At 33.9% G+C, this 19507-nt stretch overlaps 3 protein-coding genes across 9 annotated transcripts in view; 2 read left to right on the top strand and 1 right to left on the bottom strand.

Annotated features, from left to right (window-relative positions):
* Positions 1–592: 592 nt before the first annotated feature.
* Positions 593–2192, bottom strand: LOC137812088 (FHA domain-containing protein At4g14490). The gene has a single exon (XM_068613984.2). The coding sequence runs from the start codon at positions 2075–2077 to the stop codon at positions 962–964; it is 1116 nt and encodes a 371-aa protein (XP_068470085.1). The 5' UTR covers positions 2078–2192; the 3' UTR covers positions 593–961.
* A 4370-nt stretch (positions 2193–6562) lies between these two features.
* Positions 6563–10326, top strand: LOC137813027 (uncharacterized). The gene is made up of 5 exons (XM_068615303.2): positions 6563–7447; positions 7685–7813; positions 7914–8069; positions 8671–9243; positions 10189–10326. Exons 1-5 carry the CDS (start codon positions 6686–6688, stop codon positions 10324–10326), a joined length of 1758 nt encoding a protein of 585 aa, XP_068471404.2. The 5' UTR covers positions 6563–6685.
* Positions 10327–10339: 13 nt separating this feature from the next.
* LOC137812087 (uncharacterized) overlaps positions 10340–19507 on the top strand; it is a 51209-nt gene continuing 42041 nt past the window's right edge. For all 7 annotated transcript variants that reach the window (XR_016518756.1, XR_016518757.1, XM_090298828.1 and 4 more), the window contains exons 1-7: positions 10340–10625; positions 11325–11402; positions 11626–11735; positions 11904–11997; positions 13461–13504; positions 14947–15015; positions 15150–15208. Coding sequence is in view for 5 of the 7 variants with exons in the window: in XM_090298828.1 (XP_090154954.1) it covers positions 10535–10625; positions 11325–11402; positions 11626–11735; positions 11904–11997; positions 13461–13504; positions 14947–15015; positions 15150–15208 (545 nt within the window). In the remaining 2 variants the exon portion in view is untranslated. The remainder of the gene's footprint in view (positions 10626–11324; positions 11403–11625; positions 11736–11903; positions 11998–13460; positions 13505–14946; positions 15016–15149; positions 15209–19507) is intronic.

Genomic DNA, 19507 nt, shown 5'->3' with positions numbered 1-19507 from the left:
CTTCGACCATAAGAAACTAAAATTTATCATAAACTAACTTAGTACTCAGAAATTCTGAGTCTCTCAGCAAATCACATTTACAATCAATCAGGTTGAAATGGGAGAATAGATGACAGCTATAGATGTGGAATGTTTTTTCCTACTCTTCCGCACACACCACTAGCATACAGTTACCGTACTTACATTACAACCTCTAAGCTATTTTTTGGCTTAGGAAACAGGTTCCATTAAATTCTCATGTGAGCAATGAAAACAGTACACATAACACAAACCAAACACACCATAAAAAAGGCTTATGATATGATAGGAAAGGAACAGGGACATAAAAAAATCATAATATGCTGTTTAAAAGCTTTTAGTTTGTAAAGATCAAGAGGAATATCTGCGAATAAAAAAAAGTACGACTAAACATACACCATGTTTAGTCAGCTGCATATATTAGAATTCATTTCCCAGTAGCAAAGATTGTCCAAGTCATCAAATGTGTACGGAAAGCAATGTGTGAAGTTGCAAGGTGTCAATCAACGGATAACTTGTATCTCCCTTATGCGAAGACACTGAAGACTAGAACAAGGGGACAAAATTCACTCAATTGTCCACACAAATATAAATGCAATTTGCATATTTCTAATAGCATAGTATGAAAACTACTTATACAAATTAATATAGGGATCTCATCTCACTCTTGCTAAGAAATAGCCTTTCTACCTTCTAATCCTTTTTAGAGAAGATGGTTCAAGAAAAGCTATTTACTAACTAAAACCCTACACAAGTTAGATCTTCAGCCAGAGAAGATCATGCAATAGCAGTCCTCAAACCATATCTAAGAATAGATACAAAATTCCATTAAGCAGCTTGCAGCGTAATAGATATGTCTACCGCCTGTGCAGTAGGAACTAAATTTATGAAGATCATGCCCTATGTAAGCATACTTACAAACACAACAAATGAAATGTTTGGCCTATCTCTCAAGTGCCATTTTATCCTTGCCATTCTGTTGTTGCATTTCAGCGATGTACTTGCGGAGTCTCTCAGCTTTTTGAGTCATTGAATCAATCATCTCTTCGGTTTCATCAATTATCTGTTTGGGCAAGTGAACTTCCAAGAAATCAAACCACTCACCAAGTGTCATCTTATTCAAATCAGGCCAACTCCTATCATCTTCATTCGAATTCCCCTTTTCTTTCCCATCACAAGCCTCTTTCACACCATTCCCATCTTCACCTTCTTTATCCAATCCCCTCTTTCCAGCAACACCCAACTTTGTCTTCTTCTCAACATTCTCAATTTTCGCAGTCACTCCACTCGTTTTCTTCGAATTCCGTGTCCGGCGTGCTTTCTTCGGTTCCTCCACCACCGGAACATCCAAATCATCATCACTGGAAACAGAAACCACAACCAAACTCGGATTCCGCGTACTCTTCCGTTCCTCCACCTTCTCCTCCGCAATAATCAAATTCTCAACACTCGATTCCTTAACCACGCTCCGTGCTCTGCTCGTTTTCCGCGTAACCCTCGCGGGAGGATCCACGCGCTCCGATTGCACGTCCACTACACCCGCGTCGCTTTCATCAACGCTCTGAACCTCACTCTTATCCGTACCCTTCACTCCCCTGCCTCTAGGTCGGCACCGTCGCTTAACCGGTTCAGAAGGAGCCGGAACCGGAACCGGATCTGGAGCCGGAGCGGTTCGACCACGGCGCGTAGGGTTCCGTCTGGGTGGAAGAGCGTCGTGCTGTTGTTGTTGTTGTTGGGAAGGGAGAAAGATGACGCGGATGGAGGTGAATTCTCCGATTTTGATGGTGGAGTCATGGTGGAGGGTGAAGGGGGTGTTTGGGGGGATCCGGGAGGCGTCCAAGACGGTGCCGTTTGAGGAGTCTAGGTCGCGGAGGATCCATTTGGCAGATTCGTTGAGAATGGAGAGGTGTTTGGAGGAGATGCCAGGGTCCTTGATGGGAAGGGTATTGCCCTTCACCACCCGTCCAATTCGGACAGCGGATCCGGGTTTGAAGTCTAGGGTTTTGCCTTGGAGAGGGCCTTGCAGAATTTCCAGTCGCAGAATCAGAGCTTCTTCCATTTCAAAGTAAGTGATTTAGTGAATCTGCCCAAACAAAACACTCACCACATTCTCCCGCTCACCAAACTTCAAAACTATTCAAACCATTATTTAAAATTTTCAATTTAAAAGCTGGGAAAATATTTGTTTTTGTATACTGCACATGTTATTTAAAAAAAGCAAATAGTAAAAGACTTATCACTTTTCATTGTAAATTGTTGGTGAATAGATATTTCATTAAATCATAAAAATTTATTTATCAAACAACAATGATCGAAATGACATTATCTTTTTATATTGAATAACAAAAATTTGTTGCAGATCGTTGTTGCTATTGAAATTTGATCACGTTGATGCACTATATCATCATTATCCCTCCCTTTTTTAAGAAAATTTTATGATTTATGATAAGAAAAATAGTATTAATTAAATAAAATAATTGTAAATTTGATAAATAAATCTTAAATATGCCTTTAAGCTTTATCAAGAAGTTTCATGTACAATTGCTTTACATTTGTTTAATCTGTTATATTAAGAAGAATTCACATTCATTTGAAACTTATTTGAAAATAAAATGTGAAAATCATGTATAATATCATAGTTATGAAATTGTCTTGTTTTTCAACTTCATAATATATTTAATTTTCATTGTGGTTAACCCTACCGTTGTAAATATTTCATCTGATAGTATAGTATCTAGTTAGAAAGTAACTTATATTTATGATTTGTAAAATGTTTTATACCATCATTATTCATGATAAATGATAATGAGATTTTTGGAATGTGTAGATTTTTTCTTTCCTCTAAGTTAAAGAAAGCAAATTGAAGACATTTCATCACGCGTTTCTGTCTTCTTCTTTTTTTGTCTATAATAAGAAAATAATTATAGATGAAAAAAGGGTTTTAATAAACAATCATAAGAATTACACGCCCTAAAAAAAATGCAAATATTCTACTAACCAAAAAAATTCCCCAACCTTTGCACAAGTTCATAAGTTTGGTGTTGATTAATCTTAAATTTAATGGAGATGTATCTATTTGATTTGATATCTTACAACTGAGTAAATGTCATATTTGTATTCTTTTCACCATTAATATTATTGTATAATTGTTTAATAATTAAAATCATTATTATTTTATGTTAAAATTTTATTTATATTTATTTTTAAATTATGCAAAATTATTTGATTTTAAAATTAGTATAATTGGTATGTAGCATTCTAAAGTACATAATTAACTTTAAAATTGATTTATATGTATCTCTGCTAAATGTTCTTTTTATGCATAGGAACCACCCAAGTTTAACTTCGCAAGTTCCTTTAAACAACTATTTACTCTATAAAATAAATTCATTCATCGATATACACATATACATGTGAATGCAACTAGTTTTTAGACCATGCTCTTTTATAGCAAAATATTTGTTAATATTTTTTTATCTCATATAAAAAAAACTAATTTCACCTACCATATTTTGAATTATAAGAATAGTAATAATAATATTATTATTATAAAATAATTAATAAAAATACCATAAAATTGAATATATTTATTTGTTTTATCAATGAAACAAACTTGTATATATCATAATGAGTATAAAGAGAGGAGGTATGGTAGAAACATTAGACGGTACTTTAGGGCTAAACGCTACTTGGATGGTAGAGAATATGTGGATATTATACAATGTGAAATATTAGACGCTATAAGTAGTTTAGACATTATACACCATAAAGTTATAAGAGAGTATAATAAAAAATGGGACAAAATATTTCCGAAGGTAAATACACAATAAAATTGCAGTAATTGAATTTTATTTATATCTACGTGCATTAAATATAATTGTTTTTTATTTCTTGTATTTAAGTGGAAAAAAAAAAGAGTACTTAATCCAGTTAGGACAGTAATGGATATTAATGTGGTCCATTTTTATTATGAATGAATGACACATTTCTGAATAACTTAACACCGACTCAATGAATGGTACATTTCTCTATAACTAACACTTCTCAATGGATTATATATTTATTTAATGAAGCCAATTCAATAGTACTGGGAGATTAATGTCACCATCTCAACTTTGCAATATTCATTCAATTGGTTGTTAATGAACAAAAAAAAAGTTTGATTTTGTTTTAGAACTAATATTTTTTTATTTTTTTTTATTTTTCTTCATGTAGAGTTCATAAATTAAGTATATATTGGTGGTCACTAGCTGTCTATTGGTGACCACAACAACAAGCTATGGTCATGACATGACAGCCTCAGCACAACGGTGTTGTAATTAATGGTGGTTTCATCACAATCTTTGGAAATAGAGAAGAGGGTAATAAGGTAACAAGGTAGATAAAGGAGTGAGTAGGAAATTTTTCCTACACCCCAGTAATTTTGTCACTTCCAAAAACATCATTCTGAATTCATGTTTTTTTTATTAATTTTGGACTACAGAATCTAATGTATACAAACTTAGATTTTATGCATTTTTATTATATAATTTAGAGCAGAAAATTATATTATGGATTGTATAAATTGAAATAAAATTTATTATTTTATAATTCTATAATTTGAAAAGTTTTTTCGGATTTAAGAATACTACATTGTATAATATAAAATACGTTTAAAAAAAACATACACTTTAGAAACTAATTATGGATTTAAAAAACAATTCATAAGATATTTTTAAATTTGGAATTTGTAGAATCCAAAATATATCATGTTAGACAGTACAATTTGGATGTTGTTTTTAAATTCAAAATAAAATTTTATATTTTGGATTGTATAATAAAAATACAATTTATTTAAGTTTCCCTTTTCTTGATCTGATTTGTTTTATTGCATGAGTCTGGCTACAACACATGCATGAAAAGGGAATGTTATGAAATTATTTATTTCATTAAAGATAAAATGGAAATTTCATCATCCCTATGAAAGTGCAGGAAGAAGTTATAGGAGTGCTGGAAAAAATCCCAGAACTGAGAAGAAGGAGAATAACATGAAGAAAAAAAAGTATAGAATGAAGTTTTCATCCTTTTAACCTACATAAATTTTTTATATCAACTTAAATTAAAACTGAAACTTTTATGTTAATGTTAAATTGAGTCAACATAAATACTTTTCTTGTTGATTAAAGGTTTAACCGACATAAAAAATCTTACCTAATTTACAAGTTTCTCACCATTTCATTAGATATGATAAGTGAATTATAATTAAATGTCCCTTTTCACTAGTGCAATAATTAAATTTAAACCATAAAAAAAACATAAAATTACCTGTTCTTATAATTATATTTTAGTTGTATCTCCACGAGACAAAATATGACATAACCTTTATTCTAAATTTATAATTATTATACACTTTAATTTGAGATTGTGCAAAAATCACATTTTAAATTGTCGAATAATTATTAATAAGAAATATTTTTGGCATTGTGAAAAATCAAAATATTATTTTTACATTGTGAAGTTAATTCATATATAATTTTTAAATTATTTAAAGTCAACTATCTTGCTTGTGTGTGTAAATGTATAATATCACATGTATCCTTTAAAAAAAAAATGTACGTTTCAATAAGTTTCGAACTTTATGAATAGTAAAGCCCTTCATTAAAGTACTTCATTTGGGTATTTAACTCTTAAAAAGATGCCTTAATTGAAATTTGATTTCTACATTATTTTCCGTAATTTTAGTTCTTTCAATTTTTGTTTTCATAATTTTGTCCCTTAATTTATTTTTATGTAATTTTTTATCTTTAATTTTTAATTATTTCAATTTCACCGTTAAAAATTTAAAAATAACAATTTTTATACATAATTAAATTAAAAATGAATAAAATCACATAATTTAAAATTAAGAAATTAAAAAAGTAATATATTAGAATAAAATTAAATTAAATCTACAAATGTATATATTGGTCACTCGTGTAAACTAATTTACATGTTTCTAAGTGCACGCCCATTTATTATAACGCGTACACCAGTCAACCTCTAACCGTAGCTGTAACTGTGGAATACTTTAATTAATACGAACAACTCATTTCTTTTTTTAAAGAAAAACTCATCTTCATTTGGAAATACACCCTCTAAAATTAAGCATTTGTATTTTAAATTCGGATAAATTTGAATGGTACACACAGAGCGTAGTGAGCGGCCGGTACTTGCGATGATAATCGAGCAAGTGTAGCGGGCGGCCGGCCATTACTTGCGATGATAATCGAGCAAGTGTAGGTGGTGATCGGCCGGTACTTGCGATGATAATCGAGCAAGTGTAGAGGGCGGCCGGTACTTGCGATGATAATCGAGCAAGCGTAGTGAGCGGCCGGTACTTGCGATAATAATCGAGCAAGCGTAGCGAGCGGCCGGTACTCGCCATGATAATCGAGCAAGCGTAGTGAGCGGCCGGTACTTGCGATGATAATCGAGCAAGTGTAGTGGGCGACCGGCCGGTACTTGCGATGTTAATCGAGCAAGTGTAGGTGGTGATCGGCCGGTACTAGCCAAGTGTGATTTGGGGTTCACTTGTTCTGCATGCATATTGAATGATTCCTTGGCATACTTAGACTTGCGTTTCTCTACCTTAGTGTTTTACTCTCCACATGATTCTGTTTTAGCAAAATGCAACCAAACCTCCTCTGCCATGTCCGTACTTGGTATTTCTTTTTCTCAATCTAGTGATGGGAAAAATGAACTGGGCCTTTGTCTTTCTTCTGCTGATTTTTGGCTTCATTTGCCTGAGTGGACCGAGGTTGTTAAATTCCTTAATGATTTTCATGCAAATTTTGAAAAAATTCCAGGGCAAGCAATAACAAGTAGTTTGACTGTGAATGCTTCTGAAAGCACCTCAGTACCTTTTACCTCACAAGAGATTAAGAATGATGTCTTAATAATTAAGTCAGAAAAAGTGTGTATTACATTTCACATCCCTGTTTGGGTTGGCGAAGAAGCTTGTGTGGAATTACAGCATGCTGAAGGTCTCAATGTGAAACCTTCAAGTGTATATTCTGAAGCAAAAGATGCAAAGCTTCTTACTGTTTCTTTAAACATGAATGTTTTTGAATTAGTCATAAGAAGCATAGGTATTCAACTGAAGTCCAAAATTGATAAACTAAGCAGTGTAATAATTATAGTTGAGAATGGAAGGCATACATCTTGGCCACTTCTTGATGTAATTGAGGTTGATGTGGTCGCTGTACTCTGTAAGAATCATCCAAACAGCAGCAAACTCAATGTGGAGATTATATGTGATAATGCCAATATATGGATTTCACATCCTGCAATTCATTCATGGGGTGCTGTAAAATTTGATGTTCTGGAATCAGGATCTTCTCAAAATTCAATTAGTGGCATTACTTTCAAATTTCGCATGAGGAAGGTTTCTATTCTTATAACTGATGGAAGGGTATGTTGATATCACCTTATGCTACTTTGTATTTCATTTTACTCACATTTGGTTCATTAAATACTAATTGTTTGATTCGTATTTTGGTTTAGGGTTTAGAGTCTAAAATTTTAGTTCCTATATATTCAAACAGTTTTTTAACATTCGCTGACTTATACTTACTGAAATTGGACCATGGATCCAAATACAGTTGATGTTGGGCAAAAAACCTTATTAAGTGTTTTGTGTTCCTTGTAGTGGAGCTATAATGGGCCTGAGCTTGAAGTTCTTGTCAGAAACATCTTTTTTCATATAATTGCAAGTGGAAAGCAGATGGAATGTTCTGTGAATGGGGACCTTCAAGTAAACTACAATAACATAGAAAAGGTGTATTGAATAAAAATTCTCTCTTGATACATACCTTCGTTATTGTTTAAATTATTTTGCATTAACTATTTGCTTGTGGTTGTGTTCTGCTAAATTGAAGGTGTCATGGGAGCCTTTTATTGAGCCTTGGCAGTTTTTGTTGACTTTGGTCAGGGAACAAGAAATGAGTGTTCTGCCGAACAGGTCTGTTTTGACAAATATCGTTCTCAAATCTACAACTCAGCTGAATATTAATATCACAGAATCCTTAGTTGAGGTATATAAAATTGTCCCTTTTTATCAGTTTTTGTAGAAACCTGTTATTTTGTCTTTCTAAATCATTTCTTTCCAGTCAGTTTAGGGGAAACTAAGGAAATAAGTAGTTCAGGTTCTTTGTTTTTGGTGACTGATCATTTTAATAGCCTTACAATGTAATTATTATTATTTTTTCTATGATAGTGGAAAACTAATTTGAAGTATCAGTCCATCCATTCGCCCTGTAGTTATAATATGTAATTCTGTCCACAAATATAAATATATTTTCTTAGCATATCAAATTTATAGTGAAGATTCCAGTTCTGGTTGGTCATGTTTCTATTCTTGTTTACTCCAACTAATTTGATTCCTTTGAATGACTGATCAATTTTGACTTGAAAGGATAGTCTACATTCTACTGTTTATTATATGCTGTTTATGGGAATTTTGATTTTCATATTTAATTTAGACTTTTGGCTTGCATGGTTTTTTGGTCTAGAGTGAAAAAGTAAGATAGCAATCTTGATAATCTTCAATTATTGTTTTGTCTGGTAGTTTTTAATATCTTGTATTTGTCAATAAAAAAAGGTGCAAATTTAGCCTTTGAGTGTTTCTTTTTGCAGTGTCTTTCACGTGCTACAGAGATGTTCTTTGATGCTCCAGGTCTAGTCAGATTGGATGAACATAAAGGCAACAAACTTTTGCATTCACCATGTGCAGAATATATGTCTGCTAGAAAATGTGGTGCTCCTTATGTTTTGCAAAACTTAACTTCAGTGCCTCTTTTATATCATGTATATCATGGGCTTGGCAATGCTGATGGGGTTCGTGGTTCTAATGAGACTCATGCAAAATATGTGCAACCAGGTTCTTCAATTCCGATATACATGGATGAAAATACAGAAAAGAAACTTTCTCGTTTCAGGCCTTCTCATTCTTCTGATAGTTTAAATGAGCAAAGGTCAAATGGATTTGCTCATCATTATATTACTGTACAGCTTGAAGGAACTTCAAGGTCATCTGATCCAATTTCAATGGATTTAGTGGGATTAACATGCTTTGAGGTTAATTTTTCCGAGTCATATAATGAAACTGCCGAGGATAGTAGTCTGAATACAGCCCCTACTTTCGTTGTTCCGGTAGTATTTGATGTTTCGGTGTTGCGCCATAGCAAATTAATACGAATATACTCCACTGTATGTACTAATTGGTTAAACGTTTTCTCTAGAGCCTAATTTTTCTGTTTACGAGGATTCATCCATTTTGCCATCCTTATTAATTAGCTTTTTATTATACTTGCGATGATGATCGAGCAAGCGGGCAGTCGGGCCGGCCGGCACTTGCGATGTTAATTGAGTAAGTGTATCGGGCGACCGGCCCGCAATTGCGATGTTAATCGAGCAAATTTGGTGAGCGTTCGGCCGGCACTTGTGATGTTAATCGAGCTAGCGGGCTTTGGGCGGCCGGCACTTGCGATGTTAATCGAGCAAGCGGGCGTTGGGCAGCCGGCACTTGCGATCTTAATCGAGCAAGCGGGCGTTGGGCGGCCGGCACTTGCGATCTTAATCGAGGAAGCGTAGTGAGCGGCCGGTACTTGCGATGATAATCGAGCAAGTGTAGTGGCGGTCGACCGGTACTTGCGATGATAATCGAGCAAGTGTAGGTGGTGGTCGACCGGTGCTTGCGATGATAATCGAGCAAGTGTAGGTGGTGATCGGCCGGTACTTACGATGATAATCGAGCAAGTGTAGTGGGCGGCCGGCAATTACTTGCAATGATAACCGAGCAAGTGTATGTGGCGATCGGTCGGGATTGACGATGATAATCGAGCAAGTGTAGTGGGCGACCGGCCATTACTTGCGGTGTTATTCGAGCAAATTTGGTGAGCGTTCGGCCTAATAAGTTTATATCTTATATTAAAACTTAATCAAACTGTCTAATAATAAAAAATAATGAAAGTTGAAGTTTAATAAAGAGACCACACAAATTGTTACAAAATTATGTTGCCGTACTAATAAGTTTATTTTTAATAGAGCAAAAGATATTTGTATGAATTTCAATACAAATTAGATTAAAAAGTAAAATCATTATGGAATAAAAGAACTTTTTAAACTTTCACACTTAGAATGTGAATTGTGCAGGCAGAAGAAATGCTTTACCATTTCCTTACCCGCCTCAGCCAACGCGGGGTTCCAGCGCCAATGACGTGTCACTCCTACCATGAAAACCCGAAAAAACCCTACAAAAGAGAGAAAATAAATATAAAACAGAAAAAGTAGCGTATTCCATTTTCTATTCGATTCGAAACTAGCACTGGCTTCCTCTTTTCTCTCTCTGCTCCCTTCTTCCGCCCACAACGATCATCGCTCGAATCACTACAACGATATCAAACACGAAAATCTATAACACCATATTCGATTGGTATTTGATTTGAGTGAAATCAAACTAAGATATTAATGTTGCAACTGCGAAGATAATTCTCCAGCAATGTTTGAAGGACTGGTTCATCAGTTGCTTCTGGGTTACTTGGGACGATATTTCAAAGATATCCAGAAAGAGCAGCTGAAGATTAGGCTCGGTACGTGATTTACTCGTTGTGCTTATTCAGTAATTATATTTCCTATGTTTTGATACTAAACTTTTGGGAGTATGTTAGTGCGTGTTGAAATTACCCTAGTGTTACGTTGATTTGATGCCAATGCTGCTTCCCCTCTTTCTTGTGAAGTTGATTTGAGTGCAAACTCAGCTTGGACTTCCAATAATATTTATTTGCTCCTCTAATAATATTTTCAACAAAATATTGCCTCAATGTATAACTTTTACGTCAAATTGCCCTTTTGAATAGCTGAATTTCTGTTAAAAGGATGTTGAAGGACCTATTTGATTTAAAAAATTGGTTTTGAAGAGTCGTTATGATGTGTTGAGCTGTTTGTTGTCAGATGACCAAACTGATAGCACTTGTATCTTTGAAAGGCGTTTACTTGTTAATTCTATTAGTTTGTGCATCAGTGCTAGCGCTATTGCTTCCTTCCAGTCTTTGAGTCTCTAAAGGATGTACAATTTCCTAAATGCAATGCTTTTTTCTGAGATTTTTCTAAATTTCCTAAATCTAGCTTGGGGATTCACAATTTGAGAACTAACGAAGTTTTACTAAATGCATGATGTGCTTCCATTTGGCTATTTTATTGCAATTTACTAATCTTTTTAATCATAAATACTTGCACTTTAAATTAAGAATTTTGGCGAACTGATTTTTGAGACATTTATTATTTCATAGAGGAAGTACTATTGGAAAATGTGGAGCTAATACTTGACGCATTTGATTATCTCCAGCTTCCCTTTGCACTAAAACAAGGTATAGCAAATTCCTCCTCCTACAAAATATAACTAACAAATGCAGCTCATTTCCATAAAAAATCTGGACCTGTTTTTCTACTCCATACGCTTTGTATTCTATTTATAACTATTCTGTTCTGTTTTTAATTTTTTCTGATAAAGTGGTTGATTGAAAGAAGTGTACTGGAAAATTCTTTGGAACTCCTATTTTTTCTTTCCTAACAGCTTGAAAATTTGGCTAGGTCGAGTTGGAAAGTTAAGCATAAAAATTCCATGGAAAAAGCCTTGGGACCCCATTATAATAATTTTAGAGGATGTCTTTATTTCTGCATCACAGCGAGGTGATCAAGAGGTACTTCTTAATTCCAGCATTCTGTGTCTAAGCTTGTCTTTCAAAAGCAACCTATAACCAATACTTGTAACCATTAATGAAAAAAATAGTAAAGAAATTTTAGATTCTCAGTTGTATCATTTGTAGTAAGTACTATATTTATTGTAGAGTTTATACGTGTTGTTATAGTGGAGTTCTGATGCTGTTGAAAAAAGAGAATTTGCTGGAAAAAAGGCCAAGCTAGCAGCAGCAGAGTTGGGGAAATTATCCAGACGGGTGTGTGGTAAGCCATTTAACTTCGATTCGAAGAGTTTATGTTCAGATATATTTTATTTATTTTATATGTAAGAAGAAAAATTAAATTTCCTTGTCAAGCTCCAAATAAGGCTTTGGATTGTATCGAACCTTGATTTGAGTGATAGGGAATTTATTTATAACTTCAATGGAAGGCCTGAAGAAGGGTTTACCTCTTATTCCAAAAAAGTAAAAACTAAAATTTTCTTCTGTATGATGTCAATTCTTGAGGTCTAACTTCTTGATAAAGCACCTTCGCCCTGTACCTGTGGCTACACTGCCTTGACATATTGAAACCTTGTTTTTTTATCTGTTTTAAAAAAATATTTTATATTCATTACTTAACATAAATTAGGACGAGCCTTGGTGCAACAATAAAGTTACTGCTTTGTGACCTGACTCATGTGTTCAAATCCTGTAAACAGCCTTTCTGCTCTTTGGGCTAAGGTTATTTACATCTACCATCCTCAACCCTTACTATCAGGAGCCTCGTACACTGGGTTCTTTTTTATTCTTTACTTATTAAATGACAATTAACATTGACATCCTTTTCCATTTTTCCATGGTAGGTTTTCTTCTCAATTCCAGTATATCTTATCAATGAATCTTTTTTAAGGACTTTTATTAACCTTAGGTTCTCGTGTCAGTGTATGAATTTCAATTTCTTCATTTATACGAAACTTATCTAGGGCTTTCAAAAATATTTGAACTGAACTAAATTGATTCTAAATTGAATTGTATAAAAAAATTAAACTGAATTGTTGTATTAGTTTAATTTTTGAAGACTGAATTGTTCTTATATAAAACTGTTTGAACTAATCTGGACTATAACTTATGAAATTGGAAAATATTCTAAAATGAAATGTCCATTGGTAGTAATTCAATCCATTCATATAGTTCAAGCAATTCTAAATTTAGAATAATTTAATTTGATTCAATTCACTAAAACCGTGATGCTGTTACCATTATACTATTTAGTTCAGTTCTGTTGAATCACCTTTAAAATTCAATTTCATAATAATTCAATTCAATTCTAATTGCTTAGCCCTAAACTTAGTAGGTCCTAGTCAATTCCTTCTCTTCTTAACGGGGGAGGAATGTGTAGTGATCAATCCATATGTTTTCAAAGACAAGATGGGGACCAATAATCTTTATTATTTACTGGCTAGTCGGTTTGTTCGGTTTTCAATCCCTATAAAACAATGATTTGGGAGAAAATGTTTTTTATGTTGTTACATGCTTTGCTATAGAGAACAGTAGGATACATTATCCTCCAATGGCTTTTTACTTTCCTCTCCTCTTTCTAACAAACTTTTGAGAATTTAATAATCTTCCACAAGATTAAATTTCAATTTTTGACCTGTTTTCTTGTGCTAATCCATGTGTTGGTCAACCTATTGTCAAGGTGAAATAATTGTATATTTGGTTTTTATTAATGGTTTTTTTCTGCAGGTAGTCAAGCTGGGCAATCGTTCATTTCTCATGTCACTACAAAGGTAGGATTATTTATTTTTTCACTAGGTATTATTGTTGTTTATGCCTAGGCTAGTGTGTTCTTGACAATCTAGTCTAGTTTGTCCTAGGTGTCAAGGACCATGGTCCTGTAAGCTTGTCTTATTTGGTAAATGCTCAAGAATGATTTTCATTTGTAATGTGCCCTCATTCAATCTACTTAAAAGTGTTAATAGTGCATTTTTTTAAACCGTATTGGGCTAGCTCAACCAGTCAAACTAGGAACCAGTTTGGTTATACCCTCAACAATTGGTGACGATGAAGGAGTGTTGGCGGTGGCAATTGGAGCTTTGGTTACGTTGATGGGAGCTTCAATGATGTTGATGGTGATGGGAGCTCAACAATGAGGATGGTAATGGGATGTTTAACAATAATGATGGGAGGGTCGGACAATTATGGGAGGGTTAGTGTTGGTGATATGGGGGTTGATGATGACCTGCGACAGTTATATTAGGGTCGTTGGTAGCCAACAATGGGAGAACAATGGGTTCGTCGCGATTGTGTTTGCGGAGATGGAGATATGGTTTTGATTCACATTTGAGATCCCTAAGGGAAACATGGTTGTGCTTTTTTTAACTCTAAAGTTGGGTAAATGAACCCAACCTGAAAAGGCCAATATGATTTGATATTTATTGTGTTAGAAAAACCAAGTCCACACAGACTCTGTTCAAGATCAACATGTCTGACGATCATCCAATTTTGCTAGCAAAATCATGATCTAGGAATGGCTTGCGAAATTTCCGTGCCTACCAAGTTTGCTTGCTTGGTCACCAAAACTCCAATATCATGCGAATTTAGGGGTTTACTTGCGATTTTGACAAGATTGGTTGAACCATTAAACCTTGAACTAGTGCCTTTACTAATTAAATGTCTGATTAATTTTTCAAAATATTGCAATAGAGCATATATATATTATATCTGTTTCTAAACTTGATTTTTTAAGAATAATGTCGGCAGCAAGAACCAAAACACTTGGTCACATGTACCATGCTAATGACTACCTCTATTTAAGCTTTATTGTTGCTATGAATTGGCATACAAATGGTTTCTAAGTTTATCTTTTGGGATTAATAAACTTCTTATAGCTGTATTGGACGAGACTACTGTTTTGCTTTTTTTTTTTGTTGTTGTACAGATGGTAAATTCCATTTTTTAAGTTTCTTTTGCTGGACCTTGGTGTAGAATAATTAAAAAAAAAAAACGAAGAAAGAAGAAAAATTACAATTTCAAATTTATATGAAGATATGTGCCATTGTGCCATGTTAGTTGCTATTGAGTTCTGTTTTTGTGGTTTTTCTGTTGTAGTAGTGTACTTATGGAAAATATTTTGTCGTCCTATTTGTTCGTCCTACCAAATAGGACACTCATACTTGGTGCGACTAATGCTTTATCCCAATATGCTTATGCCTTATTGCTTTTCTTTCAGATCCTTGACAGCATTCAAGTAGACATAAGGAATTTTCATATATTATACAGTGATATGCAGAATGATACGGTACGTTTATTTTGCACATTTTCCCTTTCAAATTACCTAGGTCTTCCATGATGCTCTCAAATCTACATATTTTAAGGATTTGCTTATTAACAACTAACTTTGATTGACAATTGTTTATTTTTAATGTTTTTCAGGGGCATGTTATGTTTGGTTTAAAGTTTACTAGGTTGACCATGAAGCAAAATCTTATTGGGTAATGCTCTCTTATTTTCGTCTTCTATAATTAGACCTTTTTTCTTGTTTAAGATTTGTAATTTTTTTTTTTGGATCTATTTTGGGGATGCAGAATATTTGATATGAATGTTTTCATCATTGTATTCTCGAGTTGTTAATGATTTCTGAAATATTTGGTTTGAGAGTTGGCTTCATCTACCGTGCCATACAAAATGTACCAATGTGCCTATTTTGTGGGTGCTTATCGTTATATCTTCTCATGTCTTGTTTTTATTACATTTTATCTCACATCACCTCCCCCTCTTTTTTCTGTAAATGTTCATCATTTTACCTTTGTTTAAAGGATTAGTGACAAAACAAATCATTGAGGATGATACGGCTCTGGTGCCATGTTCGGAAGAGAGAAATCAAGAAGGGATATAAAGAATTTATTTGTTGTACACATGATTATTGTTATCTATAATGAAAAAGAGGAATAAAATCAATAGCTAATTATAGGAAATATTTGGTAAGATATTTCCCTTTAAAATCATCTCATATCTTCCTATTTAATGTAATCAAATCATATCTACTAACACAATCAAATCATATCTCTTAACACTTCCTATCACGCTGGTGCATATGTATCATATGATACAAGCTTGTTACAAATGTCATTAACATGAGAGGCCTTGGGAGAATCAGTTAAGCCATTTGGTTGTTAGAGCTAATAAAGTAAATAATGACAAATAATATCTTTACTCCACCCTCAAGTGGAGGGTATGTATCATATTAGTCAAACTTGTTACATATGTGGAAGTGCATGACAACTGCTGTAGAGATAAATTTACTTGGTTATCTTCAAATCATACCATATCTTTCTATTTAATGTAATCAAGCCATATCTAGTAGCATAATCAAATCATATCTCTAACAATCCTATTCAAGTTGGAGAAAATGTACCGTAAGACAAGCTTGTTATAAATGTCATTAACATAAGACTTATTAAGAGAATCATGTAAGCCATTTGGTCATTCGAGCTTATAAAGTAAATAATGACAAATGATGTGTTTAATACTCCTGCCTCAAGTTGGAACATATGTATTATAAGTCAAGTTTATTGCAAATGTTGGAGAGCACGACGATTGCTATTGAGCAAAACCTGCGTGGATAGTGCAATGATTGTCGAAGAACAAAAATGGTTAGAGTGCACTTTGATTGTTGGAAAGCCAAAAAATTGTGTAATGGACATGACTATTGTGGTAAAGCAAAAATGCTTGGGAGCACAATGATTGTTGGAAAGCAAAATTGTTCAAAAGACACAACGACTACAAGAAGACAAAAAATATGTAGATAACATGATTTCTATTGAAAATAAAAAATGTTTAGAGTGTATGGTGGTTGGTAGGAAGAAAAAATGCCGTATGATATGTTAGATGTAACTACCAATTTAGTGGGCTTGGCCCATATTTTTTGCATGATAAATCTCTGTATAAACATAATTCTATGTGTTCATTATACACAAGGGGAATTAATCCTATACCTAGTTTTCTTTTATTTTCACATGGTATCGAGAGCCAAGGTTTCCTGTTGAACCCATTACTCATAGGGATTTTTTTTTCTTTTCAATGCTGTCACTCTCCACCGCCTTCGTCTTGCTGCTGTCGCCATCTCGTCGGCACCATTGTTTGGTCTGATGAGACCACCATTGTGCTCGTCCAGACTAGATGACTCCAATGAATAAGAGATCGCGACAATTGGGGCTTCCACGCCCCGACATGCGCAATGTTTTCCTTTCTGTTACCGCTACTTCTCACCGTGTGTGGTGGCTTGTCCGATGACTTTTGTAGCGGCGATTGCCCCCGTCTTACCTTCTTATAGCCCTCCGTAAAGGTATATGCTCTACCCGTAGTCCCTCTCTTAATTACACTCCTTTGAGTTATGATAGACTATCTCAACCTTTGTATATTTGCCTTTCATCTATTTCTTGTGTCCATTCCAAAATTTGTTGGTGATGCCTTAGCCCATCCTAGGTGGCGTTAGGTCATGATTAATGTAATAAGTGCTTTTCATAATAGTGGAACTTGGGAGCTTGTTTCATTTTTGCTTGAGAAATCTGGTGTTTGTTGGTTGTGGAATTTTCCTTTCAAAGTTGGTTCTGATGGTATTATTGATTGTCTCAAAATTCGGCTTTTGGTAAAAGGGTATATACAAATTTTTTATTTGGACTATGGTGATACTTTTTCTTTAGTGCCAAAAATCCCTTTTGTTTGGTTATTCATAGCCCTGGTCGCTCTTCAACGATGGCCCCTTTATCAATTGGATGTAAAATATGCCTTTCTTAATGGAGATTTGCAGAAAGAAATTTTGTATGGAGCAACCTCCATATTTTGTTGCTGTGGGAGAGTCTTTTGGATTGGTGTGTTGTCTTTGCAAATCTTTATATGTCCTTAAACAGTCTCCTAGAGCTTAGTTTGGAAAGGTTAGTAATGTTGTTCAACAATTTGGTATTACTCGCAGTGAGACAGGTCATTCAGTTTTTTACCATCAGTCGGGTGCTAGGTGTATTTATCTAGTAGTCTATGTTGATGACATTGTTCTTACAAATAGTACCTTGGCATCTCATAGGTAAAACAACTCCTTTGTCACCACTTTCGGATAAAAGATCTTGACAAACTCAGATATTTCTTGAGGATTGAGGTAGCAAAATCCAACAATGATATCCTTATCCCTCAAAGGATGTATGCATTGGATATTTTTGGGGAAATTGGGCAAATAAATTAAAATTCTGCTGACACACCCATGAATCCTATTGCCAAACTCCTACCGAATTAGGGAGAGCTCCTGATTGTGAGAAGTGTAGATTAGTTGGAAAATTGAACCATCTTGCTGTTACTCGTCTTGATATTTTTTTTGTAGTCAATGTGATGAGTCAATTTCTTAATTCTCCAAATGCAAATCATTGGAATGCAATCATTCGTATATGGAATTACATTAAAGGATCTCTTGGGAAAAGTTTGCGATATAGCCACAATAACCATACTAAAGTTGTCTGTTATTGAGATGCTGCTAGGGCATGATCTCCATTTGATAGAAGATCCACTTCTGGATATTGTGTCTACAACGGTTATAATTTGGTCTCTTGGAAGAGCAAAAAACAAAATGTTGTAGCGAGATCTAGTGCAAACGCAGAATTTAGAGCGGTGACCTTTGTTACTTATGAACTTATATGGCTTAAACAACTACTTAAAGAGTTACAATTTGGAGAGGTCACTCAAATGACACTTATATGTGACAATCAAAGTGCTCTTCGTATTAACTGTAATCTCGTCTTTCATGAAAGGACCAAACATATTGAGATTGATTGTAATTTTTTCGTGAAAAGATTGTATCTGTAGACATCAACACTGAGTTTGTTAATTCAAATGTTCAATTAATAAATATTTTTACTAAGGATTTAGGATTGTTACGTACAATATATTTGCACCAGCTCGAGGTGGAGTGTTAAATGTAACTTCCAATATAACGAGCCTAACCCATATTTTTATATGATTAATGTCTATATAAACATAATCCTATGTGTTCATTATGCACAAGGAAAATTAACCCTATAGCTAGAGTTGAAAGAAATAGGTGAAATATATTTCTGATCTAATTTACAAATGTGATTACAGTCTCTATTTATAGACTGTTTACAACCTAATTAAGGAAAGAAATAATAGGTAATGAAAACCAGAAATAATGGGTGATTAAAACTGTACAGATCAAATCAAATCACTAACAAATCTGTCCTAATAAATAGAGAACGGAATTTGCACTTAATTACGGAATAATTCTCCTGATTATGCAACAATTAGTTTTCTTCTACTTTCATATGGTGGTTAACACTAGGTTGACTACTATGAAAAAAACTGAAACATGTAAAATATAAAGTTTCTATAGAAATATGAGCGGCGGGCTCATCGAGAAAGCACAAATGAGGATTCCCTTCTCATTAGGCTCTTGATATCATGTTGAAAGGATTAGTGACAAAAGAAATACAAAGGATGGTACTAGAGAAGTACCATGTTGAGAAGCCCTGGAAGGGATATAAAGAATTCCATGTGTTTTGTACACCCGACTATTCTTATTTATAATGAAAAAGAGATACATACAATGATAATGAATGAAATCAATATCTAATAATGAGAAATATTTGGTAAGATATTTCCCTATCAAATCTTATCATACCTCCCTCTTTAGTTTAATCAAATCATAATTCTAATATAATCAAATCATATCTCTAACAACCTCCTTTGAATTTCAAATTAAATTGTAACATTCTGTTGGTATGGTTAGT

This window comes from Phaseolus vulgaris, chromosome 2, assembly GCF_051622355.1.
Source record: "Phaseolus vulgaris cultivar YP4 chromosome 2, ASM5162235v1, whole genome shotgun sequence".
NCBI lineage: Eukaryota > Viridiplantae > Streptophyta > Magnoliopsida > Fabales > Fabaceae > Phaseolus > Phaseolus vulgaris.
This window is presented reverse-complemented; position numbering and strand designations above follow the sequence as displayed.

Excerpts from the sequence above, each read along its gene's own strand:
- LOC137813027 (XM_068615303.2), top strand. The coding sequence starts at position 6,686 with ATGTCCGTACTTGGTATTTCTTTTTCTCAATCTAGTGATGGGAAAAAT. Across the intron at positions 7,814-7,913 it reads ACTACAATAACATAGAAAAG|GTGTCATGGGAGCCTTTTAT; the intron begins GTGTATTGAATA and ends GCTAAATTGAAG. Across the intron at positions 8,070-8,670 it reads TCACAGAATCCTTAGTTGAG|TGTCTTTCACGTGCTACAGA; the intron begins GTATATAAAATT and ends TTCTTTTTGCAG.
- LOC137812088 (XM_068613984.2), bottom strand. The coding sequence starts at position 2,077 with ATGGAAGAAGCTCTGATTCTGCGACTGGAAATTCTGCAAGGCCCTCTC.